The sequence below is a fragment of the Eschrichtius robustus genome, chromosome 5 (genome assembly GCF_028021215.1).
Source record: "Eschrichtius robustus isolate mEscRob2 chromosome 5, mEscRob2.pri, whole genome shotgun sequence".
In the NCBI taxonomy this organism is placed as follows: domain Eukaryota; kingdom Metazoa; phylum Chordata; class Mammalia; order Artiodactyla; family Eschrichtiidae; genus Eschrichtius; species Eschrichtius robustus.
In genome coordinates, this window is record NC_090828.1 from 5,065,918 (window position 1) to 5,087,967 (window position 22,050).

Sequence of the window (22,050 nt, forward strand, 5' to 3'; positions counted from 1 at the left end):
AAGCCTCCCACTGCCTGCAGGCCAGAGTCCAAGTATTTCATGAACAGACAACAAAGTGTCTCGCTCCAAATCCTTACGATCAACTTTGCTGTAGGCACCCCGGTCCGGCAGGCACCGCTCCCTTCACCCGAAGAGAGTTCTGGGTGGCTTCCCTGCTTCTCTGCACACCCAGAACACGTTACACTGTGACTGCTGATGCTCCTGACTCCACCCCCCAGCACGCTCAGGTCCCCGAAGACCAAGCACTATGTCTGTGATGCTGGCAAGGACACCTCTCTCAATCCCTACACCCGGCACAGGCTCCGGCCCCGGTAAAGTGCCGGTAAATACGGGATGGTTGGATGGATGGAACGGGGGTTGGGGGGGTGTGCTGGCTGGCTGGATAAATGGGTGATGGTGCCACTAACAAGAAGAACAAACATGAAAGCGCACAAATTTGCCACGAGATTGTGGAAAGGAAGTTAAAAACCTGACCTAAAACCCTGGACCATCCTGCCCCTCCCACCGTCATGGTCCTTTCGTCCTCGGCTTCCCACGCCCTGCTTCGTCCTCGATATGTCGGTGCCCAAACACCATCCTAACAGGTCTTGCAGACTCCAGACACCTAGATTGTTCCACATCAATCGCTGCCCGAAATAATACCCCTACTCATGGGTCAGCAATCAGTTCAGATATCACCTCCTCTGAGAAGCCTTCCTAATGCCACACAGCCTCAACCAGTGCCGCTCCCCAAAGCCCCCTTAGTGCCCTCCTCCTAACGCTACCTTGTCCCTTACCTCTTCGTCTCCCCAACATCGGTATGTGGGTCTGACTCTCTCCAGTGCTGACAAGGGACGGGCGTCTCGTTTGTGTCTGGTTCTCTACCCCGCAGCATTGCCCACGGCGGGCTCCTAGCAACACTGGGTGAATAAATGAATGAATGACACTAACGCCAGTGAGTAGAAACGAGATGCTTTATTACTACAGCTCCAAGCCCCAGACTATGTGGACGGATCCTAAATAAAGTTGTTTCCCTTCCTGATTTGACTTATGTCTTCCCTTTGCTTTGGGCCTCTATAATCTGAGAATTTCTACCTGTTAATTATTCTTTTGCTCAAGGGCACCTGCTGTTTGTCAGCTTCACGCTGAGAAAATCCAGAACAGTATGCCGCAGAATTGAATTTTTAATTAAGATTAGGCTTTTTCTTTCCCGAGGAGGAAAATGCTCAAAATCAAACACTGTTCAGTCTGTGCTTTCTGTGTGTGGCGATATTCCCTCCTTCTTACATGTCAATGATTTGCTAAGAATTAACTCACCCCTTAGAAGGATCAAATCACTCAGTCCCGGGGGTGGGGGTGGGGAGGTGTTTTATTTGGATCGAATGGCCATCTCATACACCTTCTTATGTTTGCACACCACGGGCATTATTTTAATTTGAAACACTGGCAGAAACTAACAGCCAGCTGTGAGGAGGAAATAAAGTAAGGGATAAAAATGCTCTTTAAGCTGTAAAGCTGCACTGGGATCCATGAACTGCTACTGGATACAAACTAGAGAGAATGGAATCAGGCCAGTCTGGGTCTACAGGCTCGGGGAGAAGCAAGGTAACACGGGAAAAGGTGTCCTGAAAATTACAGATCCGTGTATTTTGGTGGCGACACGTCATCACACGGGCCCGGCATCCTCTGGGCGGGGCTGTGAACGGTCACATCACACGAGGTGTCTTTCTAAACTGAGTTCTCTACTGTCCCACGCTTCACCACTTACCAGCTGTACACGTGGTTTGCTGAAAATAAAATCGAGGCTTTTGGTAAAAATCCCAGTTGAGAATTCAATGAAAGCGCACAAGTAGGATATGACAGGTTGCTGACAGACGCCCACCTCTACGGGCCAGAGATCTATGGAGTGGTTTCCTTTCCGCCCAGAGGTAAGTGGGCAGCACGTGCTGCCTGGCACACGTCTGCAGGGACCCGAGTGTGGACCCAAAGCAACTGGCCCCCATCACACAACCTCAGGAAGCACATAGCATGGCACTGCCACTCTTGAAAAGAACGCGAACATCGGGGAATTCCCTGGAGGTCCAGTGGTTAGGACTCCTTGCTTTCACTGCCGAGGGGCCGGGTTCAATCCCTGGTCAGGGAACTAAGATCCCACAAGCCATGTGGTGGGCCAAAAAAAAAATGAAAGCAAACATTGACATTTTTTCTCTGACAGATTCCAGATGGTTTATGGCCCAACATTACATAAAGAGTCCATCTGAGGCTTGCTATTATGTCACTGAATTGCTGCGTTTCTGAAACAGTCAGGGGTTCCGAGGGTGCTAACCTAAGGGACCACCTGTCCCGGGTGCTGTACCCAGGCAGGACACAATCGCAGCCCTGTGGATACACAGAGGCTGCCCCGAACAAAGGAGCATTTCTGTAGACGCCGGGAACGCCTTAGCACAGAAGGGATCTGCTGAGGCCAAGCTGCCCGCTGCACCCCCCAGCAGGAGGACGCCCGGCCCAGAGCAGAGCTGGCCGTCCTGCTGGGGTCTTGGCCGTCCCCACACGGGTCGGGCGAAGGGCCCCTCCCCCAGAAGAACTGCAGAATCCTCCCCATTTACTTATCCGTCAGATGGAGTCCACCCCTTCTGTGAATTCAAGCCAACTTTATGACAGTTCTGTTTTAGGATCATAAATCCACACCACCGGTTAACACAAGCACCCCTACACCTCCAAGCACTGATTCCAGAAAATTCCATGCTTCTGAAATACCAGCAGAGAACAGGTTTTGGTAGGAGGCGTCCTCAGTCACTGGCTGCTATGCGGGCTCTGGCAGAACCCTCACCACCTCTAACTCCCCAAACCGGGTCTAAACCATGGGCCTTGACACCCTTAAGCTTTAAACTTCAGCACCTCCCTTGTACTGGCCACACTTCAGATGCTCTACAGCCACACGGGGCCCATGGGTGCCACCTTGAAGACAGAGGACATTTCCACATCGCAGAAAGTTCTGCCAGCAGAGCCGATGCGGAAGCACCAACGCCAGGTTCAGATCCCGGCTCCACCTCTCACTAACCAGGGCTCCTTGGGCACATTCTTAACATCTGAGGCTCAGCCCCCGACGCCTGCGGAGTGGGGACAACAGCCCGACCGGCTCAGGACTAAAGGTGGCGACTCCAGCCAGGAGGTACCCCACGCCCCGCACAGAGTTAAGTGTCGTCATCATCAGAACACCGTTCCCCTCGCTTGACTCCCACGGCAGGACCCCAACCTCTGGCCGGCTCCAGGGGCCGCCTCTGAGACTCGGAAACCTCCCTGGAAACCTCCGAGCAGCATGCCTGGCCGCGCGGCCGCGATCGCCGACGTCGCCTCCTGACCGTGTCCCGCGGGATTCGCTCTGTTCCGGGGACAGCGTCACAGAGCACAGGGGACACAGCGGCGCTGTCCCAGGGCTGGGCTTACGGAACCCGCGCTTCTGGAACGGCCCCGGAACCGTGGGCCCCTTCGCCTCCCCCCAAGGAAGGGGCCACCGAGAAAGGTCAGACCTGGTGGGAGGAAGGAGGGGGGATGGGAGGGCAGGGGGCCCGGCCTGGATGCCTGGCAATGGCAGCGGGGACACACATCAGATGCCCTCGGGCCGGGGGGGATGTCAGAGGCCCTGCCCACGAGCCCTCCCTTCAGGCCTTAAGTTTCAAAACCTGTTCTTCCCGGTGACACTGGAAGTCACAGACACTCTTGTCCTCGCTCCATCTCCTTGTCTCGGAGGGAGAGGCCAGAAGAGGCCCGTCCCCCCCGCCCCGGGTCCACCCGCGAAGCACTGCAGGTGGCTGGGGCCCCGGGAAGGGCGTCCGAGGGCCTCTGGGGTCACCGGGCAGACAGGCTGGAGCTGCTGACAAACCCTGGGGCCTCGGAGAAGGGGCACATGGGGGGACAACATGCCGGGGCTGAGGGGCCAGGTGGGCCGAGCAGAGCAGGCCCAGGGCCTGGACGGGAAGAGCTGACCTGCTGTCACCACGGTCAGGTCTGTCACGTGACAAGTTTAAGATACACACACACACACACACACACACACACACGTCCTCCAGACGCCGCATATTTCATCACAATGTGATTATTTAACAGTTCTAGCTGTCCTTTCTTCCGTCCCCAAGTGCGGGGGGTGGGTGAAGTGGGGAGACGCTCAGAGGTGTGGCTGTAACGGACCCAAGTCATTCTTTATTTAAGTCAATTTGAACCTTAAATAGTGTCACTGAAAGAGTACTTAAAGTTCATAATAAAAACAAGACTTTTAATTTTACGCTACTCCTTTGTAACACAGTACACAGTCACATTTTCTCGGTGATGAATTATAATTACATCTCGATGACTCGCTACAGAGACTTTCCATGACATCCTGCAAAGGACTAATAAAGCTGTGTGCCTGTGCATGTGCGTGTGTGCGTGAGACAAAGTCTCTCTCTCACACACTCAGATACGAGAGACAGTGGCGGGTGGACCCAGCCTTGCACACAAGGCCACCCGCCTGGCCGTCTGTCATGACCGTCACGGGCGCCCTCAGGACTCCAGCCCTAACCTCAGCCTCACCTGGCCCCTCCCCAGGACACAGCAGAACACGGCCCACCTCTGGGCCCCAGGGAATGAGACCCCTCACGCCCACCGGGATGCGGGCTTGGGGCGCTCACAGGTCACACCTCGCCTCTTCCTGAGCCCCCCTCCAAGCCCCCCTCCTGCAGGTGAGGAATGACCACACCCGAGGCCAGAGCAAACACTCACCACTTTGAGCTCCGGGACGGATCGACTTAATGTCCATTCCTGGCTGTTCACAAAGGCATCTGTAAAACAGGAGGGTAAAAGGAAGTGAGGTGCTGCGACTTACCAAAGTGCAAGGTCAAGATGCCCCCAAGGTGCCAGTTTTCAAACGGGAAGGACACCGAAGACGGTCCAGCCCACCCCTAGCCTCACTTCCACCCAGAGAAGCTGAGATGTGCCTGGCTCACACGGCTGTTCCGATTCCAGTGGGTGTCCTGCCTCCTAAAACGCAACACACACTCCAACGACTCCGAAGTCCTGCCCCAGTGCTGCAGGCCCCACCCTGGCCACGGGCGTCAAGACCCTTCCGATCCCGAATGTGGGCAAGTGTGAGGACGAAGGAAGCTCCTGGCTTTCCTGGAAATGACCCTGTAGCCGGTCAACTTCGGGCCGTTTGGTTTTTCACTAAAATACTCACTTGCCTGAAATCCCCCCCATAAAGTTATGGTAGGTGATGGTTGGAAAATCCAAGTGTTTACAGTACAACAACACTTTATGGTTTAGAAGAAGACTTTTGAGCTGGAGTTTTGAGCCTCAGAAACATATTAGACACTGAAGATCCAGTCAGAACACTTTGGGATGTGTCAGAAAGTCAAGGGGGAGGACTTCCCTGGTGGCGCAGTGGTTAAGAATCCGCCTGCCAATGCAGGGGACACGGGTTCAAGCCCTGGTCCGGGAAGATCCCACATGCTGCGGAGCAACCAAGCCTGTGCGGAGCAACTAAGCCTGTGCGCCACAACTACCGAGCCTGCGCTCTAGAGCCCGTGAGCCACAACTACTGGGCCCACGTGCCACAACTACTGAGCCTGTGCTCCAGAGCCTGCGAGCCACAACTACTGAGCCCACGTGCCACAACTACTGAGCGTGTGCTCCAGAGCCCGCGAGCTACAACTACTAAGCCCGTGCGCCACAACTACTGAAGCCCGTGCGCCTAGAGGCCGTGAGCCACAAGAGAAGCCACCGCAATGAGAAGCCTGCGCACCGCAACAAAGAGTAGCCCCCGCTCGCCGCAAACAGAGAAAGCCCGCGCACAGCAACGAAGACCCAACACAGCCAATAAATAAATAAATAAATAAAGTTATTTTTAAAAAAAGAGTGCCGTTGCTGTGCTTGTAACAACCCAAGGCTGGTTACGTACATTTGGATACATCCATGTAATGAAGGCTAAGTCGCCAACAAAATGTTTAAAGCCCCAACGTACCAAAGTGCAGCCATCCCAAAGCTATAGGGCTGGGTGTGTGTGTGTGTGTGTCTCTGTGTGTGTGTGTGTGTAAAATACACACACAAGCTTGTCCATGCTGAAAACACTTCTGGCAGGATAAAAAACTTCACAGTTGCTGATCTAGGGTTAGGGAACCAGGTGGCCTGGGGACAAGGTAATGAAGAGACTTTCTTTTCATTGTCACCTTTTGGTACCTTCCACATTTTCTACCATCTGGCATGAAAAAAGAAATTCAATAATATAGTTTTTAATAACCTTAATAGGAAAACAAAGAGGGTAAAGTGGGAATTAAAATGAGCTCCATTCACTAATGCACGGCTGATATTTAAGCACATACCACCAAAGATTATGTTTATCACAGCAAGTATTACATATTGATTATAAATTAAGCAGGGCTCCATTAAAGAAAGACGTGTAATTATATAAACACTGCAACAGTGTGTGTCGTGCCTTTTTACTTGCAAACATATCTTCCCTCGAATGGAATATATTTGTTTGTGGCAACTAGCTTAATAAAATTAATGCCTGATTTACCTGACCAGATTAATGGAATTAATGCTTGACTTAACTGATCAGAAAAACACATCTTCAATTTTAAAAGATTTACTTTAAAAATGTTCATCGCCTCCATCACTGCCCGGTCAGGACTGAATGGTGCCTCCCAAGAGGCTAAATGAAAAATAACAGAAGATTCAGCAGAAGACGTACACACCAGATACTCCTTCACGCTACTCCTCTATGGATCGGGACCTTTCTGCGGGCTGGACTCCCTAAGTGGGGGTTACAGAGATGACAGCACAGCCCCTCTGGAAGAGGTCATCATGGGGTGAGCAGGGTGGGGACCATGGCGACCAGACCAGCCGGCTGCCCTATCTAAGTCCCACGTGCAGCAATCCTTAAAGGATAAACACGTGCTTCGGGGGCACACACCCAGCAGCCTGTGCGTGTGCGCGTGTATGGGAACGCGTGTATGGGAAAGCGTGTGCACGTGCACATGTGTTCCCAGAGCAGCTAGAACCAAAAGTCACGGAAGATGTGTCTCATTTCAGAAGAGGCCATTCTGCGCTCCACTCAATTCCCCCACTTGGAGTAGAATAATCTTAAGAAAACACATTCCCATGCTCTCTTGAAATGCTACTGGACTTGAATTTAGAATAAAACACGCCCGGTGACCGCTGACTGACTGCTTTCAGCCTGTCGGGGACATTGAAGCCCCTTTAGCTGTCGTCACTGGGGGGCCAGCATGCTGGGCGTCCTCTGTAATGACCCAGTAGAGTTTAGGAAACGAAGCCGTTAATCATTTCTTATCATTAACATGGCTCCACTTCAGATTACATTTTATCTTTTCAATTTAAATCATAATAGTGAAAAGAAATTCTCAAAGAACACCAGGATTAAGGAACCTGAACTAACAGGGAACTTTTATCAGGAGCGGAAAAACCCAAACTATTAGCTTCTTCAGAACAGAAATCTGAAGGCAGTTGGAGAAAGAAAGTGACCTCCCACCCCACCCCCCACCCCCCCCCACCCCCCACCGAAAGCAGACTCAGGGACAGGGCCTAAGGACACAAGGGAGGTTAACACAAAGGGGCAGGAACTGTTACGAATTTTAAGCAGAAATTCTCAGCCTAGTTATTCTGAGTTGACGACCAAAACGTGAAATTAAAGGAGAAGACACCAACCCCACCCCGCTGTCTCACTGGTGTGCCCCCAGGTCACCCGCATGGCATATTATTTTAGGACTTAAGAAAGGGAATTCTAAATAGTTAAATGTGGGTGCCAGGAGAATTCCTTCCCAGCTTAACCCTAAATTAAGATAGAGTCCAGCGAAGCTCAGAACGTTGAAAATGCACTGTATCCACACAATGCACACTCTTATGATGCTGAGCAAAGAGGAAGCTGCCAGACCTACACTTCCAAAGGCAAAGGTGCTTGGGGTTTGGACAATTAGTGCTGAGCCCCAAGAAAAATGAAATTCAAACCATCTGGGTCATCCATTTATGGTGTCCTCAGCAGTTTCTTTGTTTTTACGATTCTGGTGAGTGAGTGACGACGGGGCAGGCTGTGCATGTGGGGCGGGAGGGGCACGAGGGGAACCTCTGTACCTCCCACTCAGTTTTGTTATAAACCTAAACTATTCTGAAAAAATAAGGTCTCAAAAAATGTAAGCAAGTATATATGTATATATACAAATACACGCATATATATAATAGACATGCATACGCACACAGACACACAATGAAATAAAGTGCCGAGCCCGGACCCCACCCTGCGGTGACGAGTGAAGTGCAGGTCGCGGAAGACGGCTGAGACAGAATGCGTTTACAACACCACACTGTATTTATTCCTGTTCTGGTCCTAACACTGCTGACCACGCGGGTCACTGAGTAATAACCGTGTTTACACACCCACAGCGCTGCTGGAGAGCCAGCTCCTGGCGCTGCCCGGCCCGGGGGAGCCCTGAGAGCGGCCGGCAACCTGGGCAGAGGGCTGGGCTCCTGCAGATTCCAACCGGCCTCCACCCGGAGGCCGTCCTGACAAAAGGAACCACACACCGCGCACCTGGACCACCAGGGTGTGGTCAGCTCTCCTTGGCATCCCGGACACCCCGCTCTTACTCCAAGTGGAGGGTGTGACTTGGGGCTTTCTTAGGAAATATGAAAGCGTGATGCAGGAGGAAAGCAGAGATTATACAAACACCAGGAGAAACCCTTCTTTGGGCCAGCAGTTCCGCCTCCTCCAGGTAGACCTCCTTCCTCATCCCCACTGGCTGCTGTTTGTTTCCCGTGCCCACGGGCACCCCTGCACCCGCATCGATCTGGTTTCGTCCTACTGAGGCGCAGGGTGAGCCCAGCTGACCTGCAGGGTGAGGGCAAGCCTTCCACGGAGGGGCTCAGACAACCTGGAGCTGGAAATAAAAGCCGCTGTCCACGCGGCAGAGGAAGGAGCCCGGACCCTGCAGCGGCGCCCGATCCTGGCCGGCCTCGGGGCCCCTCACCGCACCCCGCACACCCCAGCACACTGGCGTGCACCCTGCTGTCCCTGAAACAGCCTGAACCCTCTTCCAGAGGACACACACAGATCAACCCTTGACGGGGCGCAGGAAAGCATCTTAAGCGCTTGCCTCCAGAATCCCGAAGTCCCTTCCCTGTTCTTTTGGAGGAGACACAGTTACAAAGGACGCGGGCTTATTTCAGAGAACAGCCTCTCTCCCCAGCGGAAAAGCTGCTTGTCTGAGCCACTGGAGAAAAAAAGCAGAAGATGCAGCGAGGCCTTCTTTCCGGAACCTCCCTTTCCAGGACCACCTTCAACCCCACCCTGGCTGCTCTCGTTGACAGGAACAAGACTCTGGACCCCAAGGAATGCAAACAGCTCCTGACACCGACAGACAGGAGAACAGGCCTAAGACCATCCGGGGCAGGGAGCTGCAGAAACAAACAAAAAACAAATCCAGTAACAAAGCTACTTGGCTGTTCATTTTTATTTTCACTCCCAGGAGAACTGTGTCCTTTCCCTTGCCCGGACTTTCTTAAAATTCATCCTGACTACAAACTCCCTTCAATCTCCGCTTGCTGAGAACACTGAGGGGCTCAGCTCTGGTCTGTTTTCACAATTATTCATATGCAGAACCACACATTTAACCAGGAAATGTAAGGCCCTCATTTTACTACACACACAAAAGGCGCTCTGACTTGAAAGCCCTTGAAAGCCCTAAAAAAGCTCCCTTTTTTAACAACCCCCTCGGACCAAAGAGAGAACAAATGGGGTGCGGGGGGGAGGGCAGGGACCTGATTCCCAGCTGCTTAATTAGCAACTTGCTGCCCATGGGGGACCACGGACCAATCACCTAATTCCTAAATGCTAGGAACACGGGTGAAGAATAGGTCCAGGGAACAGACCAAATCATAGTGATTTTACACTGGGTAGAAAGCCCCGTTCTCCCCTTGGTATTATTTTGTATTATTACAGCACCAACTCTTCCACTCTCTTGACTTGACGTTATCAAAAGCCAAAAATTCAAGTCTTAAAACTGATAGGATTTTGCAAAGTAGCCAAAAAAAAAAAAAAAAAAAGCACTTCTTGTCCTTCAGCATTTTCCTCCAATACCTCAGAGTTTATTTAATCGCAGGGCATGAAGATGGCTACAGACTACATTAACCTTTGGATTCCAGCAATAACCAGGAACCCTGGGTTAAGATCTACCAGGGAGATTACCCCTTCGTTTCGTCCATTTCCGCTGAGCCTGGACCAAGCAGTTACACTTTGACACTCAGAAAAGCATCAAAGCTGTGGTTGGACTTCCTTCTTGTGCACTTCATGTCAAAAATGAACAACATGTGAGAATAAACACAGCAATCTACTGGCGTAATAGTACACCTCGATGAAAATGACTGATTATGAAGGACAATCTTAGCAGCCTATCTGGTAGGGGGACTAAAATCATAATAAAAAGGGATGTGATTTATTTTCTCCTTCTCTTCCTGCCCTGAACAAGAGAGTGAAAGGCTTTTCAGGAGTATAGACATCAGAATGAATAAAAAGCGTAAGTCTTCTTTACAACATCAAATCAAATCTCTTTTGCAATACAGGCAAATGATGCCATTTTTCCATCACAATGAATTTGGTTTGGAGACAAATGATTTCAGTAATTACAAACAAACACCTTAGACGGAAAACTGCCCTCAGTACGCATGACTTTACCACTGTCTATGCAATGAGGATCAACCCTGCACAGGCCCGGATGAATGAAGCACAGAGAGAAAACAGAAGAGAGAGTCTCAGCGACATTTACGACTGAGCTTGTGATACTGATGACCATCCCCTGAGCACGGCTGTGACCCAGGCTCACCTGATGCCACAGCAGCGTGGGGACAGGCTCTCACTGCTCCGGGCTGCCCGGTGCTGCTGGAGAGGGGCGGTCCCTTGTGAAAGGTCACGCCAGCAAATCCCTCCCTCTTCACCTGCTGTGTTCTCGCCTGTGCGCTCCTCGCCCCACCTTGCCCCAGACTCACCTGGGACACCTGGCAAAGCTGGCGACAGGTGAACGTCAGCCGGGACCCATCCTATTCGAACTTCAGAGTCTGCATCTCTAACCAGCTCTCTCTGGATTTCTTTACTCCCTGTGCTTTCCAAACTTTGCTAAGCAGATGTGGCCAATGTAGAATTCCAATGTGGGAGCCCTGCTTCTCCCACCCGGCCCCACCTGTCCTAATGTCCAGGACCCCAGAGAGGAGGGAGACCCAGAGGAGCACAGGGAACTCGGCATGGGGAGCCAGAAGCCACGGGCTGACGGTGGCCTCCACCTTCTTGGGTGACTTTCTGAGTCTCTCTGACACTGCGTTTCCTCACCGGTAGAGTGGAAGTCCTTCCCCTCCACTCGAAGAGATGATGTAACCCCTCTGCTAGCAAAGGGCCCAATCTCCACAGTGGAAGCCCTCCTACGGCCTTTGGGGGTGTGATCAAGGAGCAAGGCTTCTGGTACCCCGTTGCCTGGGTCCCGCAGCCTCTGGGGTGGACACAGGCCACCTGAGTGCACCGCCTGTGTTGGGACCACAGGTGAGCCTGAAATAGCACGGTGCCCGAAAAGGCCTCATCAAGCCATCAAGCCACAAGTTATTAGCTATTGGCATTCAAAGCAAGCCATTAACTCTAAAGCGAGTAAAACCCGCTAAAAGGTACTGCCGGTTAGTTTCGATCCCGGGCCAATTTATATTACATTGAACCTCCTGGAACTGTCATTTTTGTAGGTCAAAAGTGGCTGAGTAGCAATTTCATGTGGTTCACGCTACAGCACGTGAGAATGCAAGAGGAAACAAATGTATCCATGTGGCATGATGACTCACATATAGCAGAAATTCTGCAGGGCTCTAAAAGAATTCTGAATTCACTGTCTCTCAGCAAAAAACAAAAGAATCAAAGGAACGCCAACAAGAGGGCTATGGTAAACCAAGAGATCTCTCAGTGGACTTGAACTGAGACCATAAAGCCCCACGTCCTGGGCCCCCATCTTGGCAGCAGGGGAACCTGGCTAAGGACCAGGGAAGGGCCAGCGTCGCTCCTGCTGAGGCCCCGTCTCCACAGCTGTGTCCTTCTTCGGGGTCTTTCGCGATCGGCTCCCAGCGCTCCTCGCTAGACAAGGGCGCTCGTCTTCAAGTACGCTAACCCAGCCCCCCTCTGGCTCCTGGGCTCACTCCCCAGCGGAGCTACGGGCTCATTTCTTCCTCCAAATTCTCACGCACAAGCACAGCACGGGGCCACGATTAGACGGTTACAGTCTCTCCTTCCCCCACAATCCCGTTTGGATCCAGTGGCCACGAATACAGGTTCCAAACAAACCTCCCGAAATTATATTTAAGGGTTAAAAAAAGGACCCTGAAATCACAGGTGACATTTTTAAAACTACATATTATCTCCGGGATTGAGATGTTTGTTTGAAACCTTAAATTTCACAGGAAGGTTTTTTGAATATTCTTTTTAGCAACAGAAAAGTGAAATAGCATTTATTTTTAGTTTAAAGCATTCAGAATCCCAAAATATAAAGGGAAACAACAATGGGAAAAAGGAAGCACAGCCACCGAGAAAAGAAGCACTGGAGGAGACCAGGGCTCCCATTCGGCCTCGTTCCCGTGCTGAGAGAGGAAACGCATGTCCCTAATAAAACAAGAAACCCATTTCAATGCAGCAGCAAAGAGCCACACTGCAAACTGGTTAATACATTAATACACTGATGACTCTCAAATGGAGGGTTTAACAGAAGCTCCCTGGCACAGTTTCCCATGGGATGATTTAATTTCTTATTTGAAAATCCCTGAGTCTCTCTAAGAAATGGAATAAACCATAAACCCTTGGGATACAAGATTCGTTCCAGGCTTCCCTGGAAGTTCAGGATGCTTTCCAGTGACCTCAAAGACCCAGAAACCAGTCTCCCACCCACACGTCCCCTGACAGCATCCAACCCCTACTCCTAAGGTCCTCCCAGGACAGGGTGACGCCCCCAATCCCACCACCGCGGACACGACCAGGGGCTTGAGATCCCAAGCATCTTCCTTCCCCTGAGCCCTGATGTGACTCAGAATCCTTCTCCACGAGACCAGCCTCTAAGGGGATCCTTTCTCTTCTGCCTAAGGAACGCCCAAGGCAAACGATGCCTGCCCAGATGAGGTCCAGGGGAGACGCGAGCTTCTAACTTCTCAGAGGACGGCTGACTCCCTTCCCTACGTTTCCCCCAATGGCGTTCCTACATGCTTCATAAAGCACCTTGTTCCAGAGCTCTCTGACAACACCACTGCTGTGCTGGGTGTGTGAAAAACGGCTTGAAAGATTCGTGTCTGAGGATAAGGAGAGTAGAGGGTGTGAGGATTTGAGAATGGAGAGGAAGAAAACGTTCCTTTCCTCCTTCAAATACGAAAACTGATGCCTCTCTACAGCCCAGAGGGGGAGCAGGCGAACCACCTATGAAGGGCCCTTCTGTGCAGCCCTGACAGCTCTGTGTTCTGTATTTCTTTCAGAAGGACGCGCACGTCATTAGCCGACACCACTCCAGAATATTTTATTCACAAACGACACAACAATCCAAAAACCTGCGCAACCTGATTCCATCTGATTTCTGTTCTGCTGTCATAAATCCAGGGCGACAGTGGGTTTTGCTGCAGATGTCCTTCTAGAGCAGGCTTTGGATCCCCAAGCACGATAACCCTATGGTCCTCACTCTGGTTAACCCAAGAGACACCATGTAAGCATTTCCACGCAAACAGACAACAGGCCAGTCTCCAAGCTCAAGTCAGGGGCCTTCTATCAACACCAAAGTCCCTAAAAGAACCACTATCGGGGGAACGTAAATTGGTGCAGCCACTATGGAGAACAGTACGGAGATTCCTCAAAAAACTAAAAATAGCATTACCATATGATCCAGCAGTCCCGTTCCTGGACATATACCCAGACAAAACTATAATTCGAAAAGATACATGCACCCCTATGATCATAGCAGCACTAATATTTACAATAGCCAAGACAGGAAAACAATCTAAATGTCCATCAACAGATGAATGGATAAAGAAGATGTGGGGTGTATGTATGTGTGTGTGTGTGTGTATATATATATACATATACACACAATGGAATATTACTCAGCCATCAAAAAGAATGAAATAATGCCATTTGCAGCAACGTGGATGGGCCTAGAGATTATCATAGTAAGCGAAGCACCAACAAGTCAGAAAGAGAAAGACAAATACCGTATGATATCATTTATAAGTGGAATCTAAAATATGACACAAATGAACATATCTATGAAACAGACTCACAGACATAGAGAACAGACTTGTGGACTTGTGGTTGCTGGGCGGGGGGATGGTTGCAGGCGGAAGGAATGGGAGTTTGGGATTAGCAGATGCAAACTATTATACATATATGTAGGATGGATAAACAATAAGGTCCTACTGTAGAGCAAGGGGAACTCTATTCAATATTCTGTGACAAACCATAATGGAAAAGAATATGAAAAAGAATATATATATCACATAGGAGATGTTCAACCTGGACTTCACGAGGACTTACAGCTGAGCCCTGGGTAAGAGCTTCTGTAAGTGGGAAGATTAACAAGAAGTTTTAAGTGATGGCTGGTGTGATTAATAATTGTGAAACAATAACACTGGCTGCCACACTAGGGTCCTGAGACAAGGACCCTCAGAACATACGGAGCCCCACCACTAAAATGCCAGCTCACGGCCAAGGACACACAGCCTCCTGGCACATCTAAGCAGCTGCAAAATGTTGTCATCTCAGATCAAAGTCAGAATCCTACCTTTTTAAAAGATTTTAAATTGTAAACAGACTTTAAGGAGTCTTTAAAACATTTTAACACCTACAATGAAACTGCCGAGTCTTCGAAAACGAAAATGTTTAAATAAGGGCGTTTTATGAAAAGGTATGAGTCATAAATTGCCAGAAAAAATAAAATCAGCAGGTTAAATTCACAGCCGTTTTTCTGAGATAGGTTACAGCTGTTTTTCTTATTGAAGTTTGAGTCAACACATGAATTAAAAGGTAATTTTTAAAAAAATATTTACTATTTATTGTGGCCGCACTGCATCTTAGCTGCGGCATGCGTGCGGGATCTAGCTCCCTGACCAGGGATCGAACCCGGGGCCCCTACATTGGGAGCAAGCAGTCTTACCCACTGGGCCGCCAGGGACGCCCCAAAAGGTAACCACTACTATGCAGCTTAGATGCTGCTGGTGGGCAACAACCACTATTTGTGAAAGTTAAGACAAAGCTGAAACAAGAAAATTTTCCTGGTTAAAATAAATCCTGGAATAAACAGAGATGGCTTAGATATTTACAATTCATCAGCTGCACTTCTGTCAGTCCTGTGCTGGATATAATTGAGCCCGACAGTTTTAATTTCATAAAGAATTGCAAACAGTCAGTAATATTTTGTACCTCTTGGTGCAATCAATGTTTATAATAAGGGATGGCCTGGTAACAGATGACAATGAATCCGGAAGATGACTACAGAATGAGCAGGCAGAATTAACTCTTTCCCTACTGCCCCTGAATTTTGTCTAAAAAAACTGTAAGGTTGGTGGAGGAGTGGAGGCCGCGTGGCCAGCAGGGCCCAGGACCACACAAGCCCAGCAGCAGGGGCAAAAGGCACAGAGCCCGCTCTGCGTCGGTTACCATGGCCTGCCCATCGCCGGCAGAGAATCAGCATTCCATGCGGGGCTGCAGGCGTCACAGCGGTGGGGGGCATGGATGTGCTCGGCCACTTCTGAGCTGCTTCACCAGGACTAAGCGCGTGAGACGGGAGACAGTAACCAGCACTTCTCCAGCTGGAGGTGGGAACTCCTGCTTCCAGGAAGCAAGTCACTTAGCCTCTTCGGGCCCCCATCCTTTCCCCTGTAAGACACGAGGGCTGCATCTGGTCCCTTTGGCCCTCACGTCCTAGAATCTTCTCTTCCAGGAACTCCTTCCATGCAGACCCACAGCGGGCTGGTGCTTAGGGCAGGCCCAGCCTCTCTCAATTTAATGGGCCTGCGCTGACCAAAAGGGAAATTTCAAAGACCCTGGTTTCTCGACACGGCCTGATAATGGCCTTCGGCTAATATAACCCTTGACTTAACGTAGATAAAAGCAAATCAAAACAAAAAGAGCTGGGATATTTCTCTTTATAGGGTGGAAACAGAGCTCATCTTGAGTTAGCATGAATGATTTCTCCCACAAATAAGTCTGCAGCCCTTGCACAGGAAATGGGTGGTGATTTCACGGTGCCACTACCAATGCTGTGGCTGCATTACAAGATTAAAATAAATACTGCCCATTAGGCTGTAATGTCCAGCAAATCTAATCACCATCTCGGTAGAAGGTCCGTTGAGTCAGCTGACAAACACGGATCGATGTCTCCTGCCTGTGGGCCCGGTCCAGGGCCTCCTGTCTGAGAGACGTGGATGCAGACTGCCCAGGGCAGAGATGAAGGCCCACCTCCATCGTCACACCTGTGCGTCCACCGTGCACTTCAGGACCTGCACGGCTTCTGGGCCCCTCTGTCACTGACATTCAGGGTCAGTACTGGTCATGAGCAATGGATGAAAAACTGGAAAACAGAGCAAGTGTGCCAACTCCCTCCGCACTGGTCAGGGCAGTGCCCGTCGCTGTACTGCCGATCCTGGGAACCCCGCCCCACACACATGCACCATCTCGGCCCTCCTCTGTTCTCAGCACAGAAGAATTTCCAGTGGTTACACAGAAAGGGATCAAAACCTGAAGTCCACAACAGAGGGGCTGGCGACGGTCACACCCGTCATCTGCACCCGGCCTGACAATGCTGCCCGGCATCTGTGCAAGACCCACCTCGGTCGCCTGCTTGAGAAGCTCCTTGGGAAGACGGCCACCACCCTGCTCCTCTCCTCTGCTCCCCGGGCTGGGTGCCCAGCGGTCCTGTCACACACGTGCACCTGCGGGACTCGCCACCCACTCTTATCTCCTTCCCCAGCAAGGCGCCCCGCTGCACCTCACCCTGTGCCCTGATCGGCTCCAATTCACACGGAACAGGCACGGCTGTGACGGTATGTAGGTTCGGGTGCAGACTGCACAAAATACAAAATCTGCCTTTGCGTGGAAACGCCGCAGGGCGGGTGACGTGCGATACGCTGAGCACAGAGACGGGGTCACAGGACGTGTCACCTCAGCCCACAGTCGGGCACCAGGTAATTAATGAGTGAGCTCGACAGCACATAAACAACCGCAAGGAAGGTTGTCTGGAATGACAGCCGCCGCTGTGAGGTTAGTTGGGTTATCTCTAGGAGGAAGAGGCAGGGGGATCTTTTCTCTCTGATTTTGGTCCTGTTTTAATTCTTTACCATGGGCAGGTATTATCTTTGTAACGAGAAAAGGTAGGAGAGATACTTTCCTCATAAAGGACTGGTTCCTTTTTACGCTTCTAACAACCAGAGGAGCATGAGGTGAGTCACCCACGTGGTCATCAAGGTAGCACAGGAGGAAGCCTTTAAAGGTCAGCCTCACTATCTAAGCATTGAATTAGGGAGGAAACACAAGGAGATGGTCCCCATTATTTCCAGACTTCTCAGTCCTCAGACTGTGACTGTCAGAGATCCTTAGGTGATTCTGAAGTTACGAGGTCCATTCAGTAGTAAAAGAATGCGCATGAAATTTTATGTGTATGTACGTATATTCATTCCCCAACTCTGGGGATCTGCCCGTCATCCCCGCCCATCACACCGTGCAAAGCCACGGTGGAAACTCAGCCTGCACGGGGAGGCCTGTGTCAACGCCACACAGGTTAAACGGGCAGGAAGGAATCTGAGTCCCCACGCATCCTGGCCGTTCATCCTCTACATCTGAGCTGTGTTTGCTTTCTAATTACACACGGCCTCTCGGGAGGGAAGGAGTCCCATGTGGACACAAGGCAGGTGTGCAGTGACAGCAGGACACCTCGCCAGAGGGCCGGAGAAGATGCTGAGCAAAGTGAAGAGGAACAAATGCCCCTGTGAAGCCAGAAGATGCATAGAAAGGAGCTTCCGGATACTTTTATTCCTAATTCTTTACGTCACTAAACTTAAAGCTAAGCAGATGGTCGCCTTCTAGAATCAGACATGATTTCTGTTACTTTCTATGAAACATTCATGATACATTCTGCAAAATTAGTAGGCATCCAAACTGTCTTGTTTTCCAAATAGAAAAGCCATTACTTCCCAACTGCTGGGGAGCAACTCACAGGATCTACTACTACTTCATAGGAATCTAGATTATTTCTGGCAGAGACAGAATTTTCTGCGTGTGAAGAAAAGCTAAGCAAGATCAGTTCTCAGTTAACTCTTCTATTTAATTTCTACATCCTCCTATAAGACAGCAAGTACAACTGCTTCTGATGTTTTTTTTTTTTTTAATTTTTGGCTGTGTTGGGTCTTTGTTGCTGCGTGCGGGCTTTCTCTAGTTGCGGCGAGTGGGGGCTACTCTTCGTTGCGGTGTGTGGGCTTCTCATTGCGGTGGCTTCTCTTGTTGTGGAGCACGGGCTCTAGGCACGCGGGCTTCAGTAGTTGTGGCTCGTGGGCTCAGTAGTTGTGGCTCGTGGGCTCTAGAGCGCAGGCTCAGTAGTTGTGGCGCACGGGCTTAGTTGCTCCGCGGCATGTGGGATCTTCCCGGACTAGGGCTTAAACCCGTGTCCCCTGCATTGGCAGGAGGATTCTTAACCACTGCGCCACCAGGGAAGTCCTCTGATACCCTTTTAACAAGCGTTTCTGACAAAACCTTCACGTGATCATGGAGGGCGGGACAGGCCCTCCCTCCAGCCCCCCGGGGTCTGGCCGTGGGGAGTGTTGGTGGCTGACTGCCTCCTGATCCTGATACAGTGGCCGAAGAGAGCAGCGTAACCCAAGCACCCGGCCCCTGGACGGCTGACCACAGACGGGTACCAGGCATAAAGGCCTGGCCCGCTTACCTGACTTGGACAACTCTGGGAACTGTCCCAGCTCCAAAGTCCCTGCCCTGCCACCTGCTCAGGGTGCCCGAGCCCCGTGGGGGGACTGCTCTGCAGCCGGGCAGCCTGACCTCCCCCACGGTGGGTGCCAAGAGCACGCAGGCCTCAGGGGATGCGCTGCCCGCCTCCTGGAGGCTGCTTCCCTGAGGGGCTGGCCTCCAGCAAGGGCCTTACGCAACAGCAACGGCTGCAGAGCGTGACAGGGTGCCCACCAGGAAGGCCACCAGATCACGCAGCCAGACCTGGGGAGCATTTTCTGCCGCTCCGCTGACCATGCTGGGTCACAGGTGCCCCTCTGCTCGTGGCACCCCGCCAGTCCCGACCCGGCCGCCCACTCCGGGGCATACTGTGCACTCATCTCGGGAGCCGGGCAGCACCAAGGACCAACTCCAACCTGACCCCACCCTCAGAAAGCCTCTGTCTAGGGCAGAAGACCAATAAGCCCACAGACAGGTCTGGAAGGCCAGCCCGTGATGCCAGCAGGATGTACAGGGACCCAGGAAAGGGACGGGGGGAGGAGGTCCAGGGCAGGCAGTCAGGAAGGGGGCTCGGAGGTACTGGCATTTAAGCCTGGGGGATGGGGAGCAGCCAGGGGAAGAGCAGGCGGGCAGGGGGGCAACTGAGGAAGGGGGGAGGCGGGAGCAGGATGGAGTGCGGCTCGATCTTGGGGTGGAGGACAGAGTGCGGGTCTTCTCCTCACGGGAGTGAAGTCGCCTGGCCTCTAAGGGCGAGAAGACGATGACAGGAGTCATACTTCCTGGCTGGTGTTAGAGACCCGCTGGAAAGGGCTGGCAGAAAGGGCTGGCGGCGAGGCCCCTCCTGCTCTCTGTGGGCCCAGGTGGTGGAGGTATGGGAGGAGGAAAGCAGATGGAGCGGGGAGAGGAGGGGGGAAGGGGAGGAAGAGGTAGCACTCCCAGGACCGCTGAGGGACCAGCTGCGGGAGGGGAAGGCCAGGTGCCCGGCTGGAGGGGCAGAGGGAAGGTGGGTGCCACGTGCTGACATGGCAGAGGGGCCAGAGGCCCAGGTGGGGTTGGGGCAGGGGACACCTCCGTGGAGACGTCCACACCTACTGCGCACGGGGGCCCATCCCAGGTGGGTGCCTGCCAGGAAGCCCCCTCTGTGTTTGCTCTGGGTACATAAAACATCTTCTACAGATATTCAAGATCCAACTCACTGTGCATGTTTGGGGTCTGAACTTATTCTGTTTGAGTTACATCCTCTCAAGACAGCTGTATAATTTTTGCAACGTGATCTATCTTGCAACTAGCTAACCAACTAGCTATCGTGATGGTGCTTATTTCTTTGAAAGGTTTCACGATGCACCGCGTAGTTTGCTTCTAGGAAATTTACTTTTGCATCCCTGCCTTGCCTTCCAGCGCCTTGGACGTCATCAGCCACTATTCCCAAGCTTGGCCAGTGCTGCATCCCAGTGGTGGAGGGGCCCGCGTGATGGAGGCCACACTGAGGCCAGATGAGGAGGAAGGCAGAGGCAGGTCCCCAGATCATGAAGCCCACCCCCGGCTCTCTGCCCCTGGGGCCCCTGCAGATGTGAACCCACAGCAAGAGGTAAATTTCACTGAGGGTTCTCCTGGCATCCGCTTTGCAGTACTCGCCAACACGTGACCTTACTGTGGTCACATCCACAAGTAACAGTGGTTATCTGATCATTTTTAGCGCTCTGTGGTGAGGGAAGGAACAGAAGGAGGTGAATCAAAGCCAGTCGCAGACTCGCTAGAGCCCCACCTGGATGCTGGCACATCTCAAATCATTACCCTGAGGCCCTAAGCAGACTCTGAAGATGTGTCAAATTTACTTTTGCTTATTGCAGTGGAAACGTGTACAGTGCCCCACCTCTGGGAGTACGTCACTGGAAAGCACAGGCTTTCAAAAGGCCCAACCTCTCCCCTCCCTTGATGAGCAGTGGCCATCCGCAGAGACACTGGCCTTGCCCGCAGAAAAGAAGACACCCAGCACCTAGCACCCAGAGCCCAGGTCCCTCAGAAGGGGGCAGACTTCCCTGGGCCCTGCCTGACCTAGGGAATAGAATCTGGAGGGAGGGGTAGAACCTTCCAGTAAACAGCTCCCACCCCAGTGCTTCTGGCACTCTCACCGGAGAGCTCTGAGATCCCCAGCTCACCGCTTAATCAGAGAAAACCCGGCAGCGGGCAGCTTCCAAGAAGGCTCCTGGCATATTTTAAATAGCCACAAATCCACGCTAAGCCCTAGATGCAGGCTCCAAGTGTTTACATGGCTGCATTTAGAACTCTGAAAATAAAACCATTGATTTGGACTTCTCAAAACCAATCCTCAAACTGGACTGCAGGCGGAAAAAAATCATGAGCAAAGAAAAAACACAATGACTTCATCCAAAGATACAGCAAGAGCAAGCAAAATCCAAGACCAACGCACCCACCCAAGCTGACTTGGGTCCACCCCATGGGGAGGCCGTGTCTCTGCCAGAGGAGCCCCAGCATCTGGATGCCACCAAGCATGGTCCCTGGGGCAGCAGGGCCGTGTCAGTCTCAGAATCTGCCTGCATAGGCTGAGGTGTTCACCCTGCCCGTCCTTCTAGTCAAGGGACTAAGAATAAACTGTGCCCGGGGACTTACTTCCCTGGCGGTCCAGTGGTTAAGACGCCACGCTTCCACTGCATGAGGCGTGGGTTCAATCCCTGGTCAAGGAACTGAGATCCCACAAGCTGCGTGGCACGGCCAAAAAAATAAAAAATAAAAAAGTAAGAACAAACCGCGTCCCTTCCTGGTTCCCTTCACTCTTCTTCTAAACTAAAACCTGTGCCGAAAAGTTTCAAATGCCAAACATCAAATGCTCCAGTTGGAGCTCTGCCTCTCTGCAGCTAGATGTAACCTATAGCGCCAGGCCTCCGGGCAGAGGGGGAGGGAGGCTGGGGTGCCTGAAGCCTCAGGAGCCCACCTACCTGGCCCTGTCCTTTCAACAGCCCGGGCTTTCACCTTCAGAAGGGTGGGGTGGAGTCGGGGTCAGAGTCCCTGCAGCTCTAACTTTCCAGGGTCCTTTGTTTCAGAAATGTGTACTGAAGTCCTCT

At 51.7% G+C, this 22,050-nt stretch overlaps 1 protein-coding gene across 4 annotated transcripts in view; it reads right to left on the bottom strand.

Annotated features, from left to right (window-relative positions):
- Window positions 1-22,050, bottom strand: part of AGAP1 (ArfGAP with GTPase domain, ankyrin repeat and PH domain 1) — a 543,380-nt gene that overhangs the window by 352,459 nt on the left and 168,871 nt on the right. For all 4 annotated transcript variants that reach the window (XM_068544179.1, XM_068544178.1, XM_068544180.1 and 1 more), the window contains exon 2: window positions 4,738-4,796. In XM_068544179.1, the coding sequence (XP_068400280.1) occupies window positions 4,738-4,796 (59 nt within the window). The remainder of the gene's footprint in view (window positions 1-4,737; window positions 4,797-22,050) is intronic.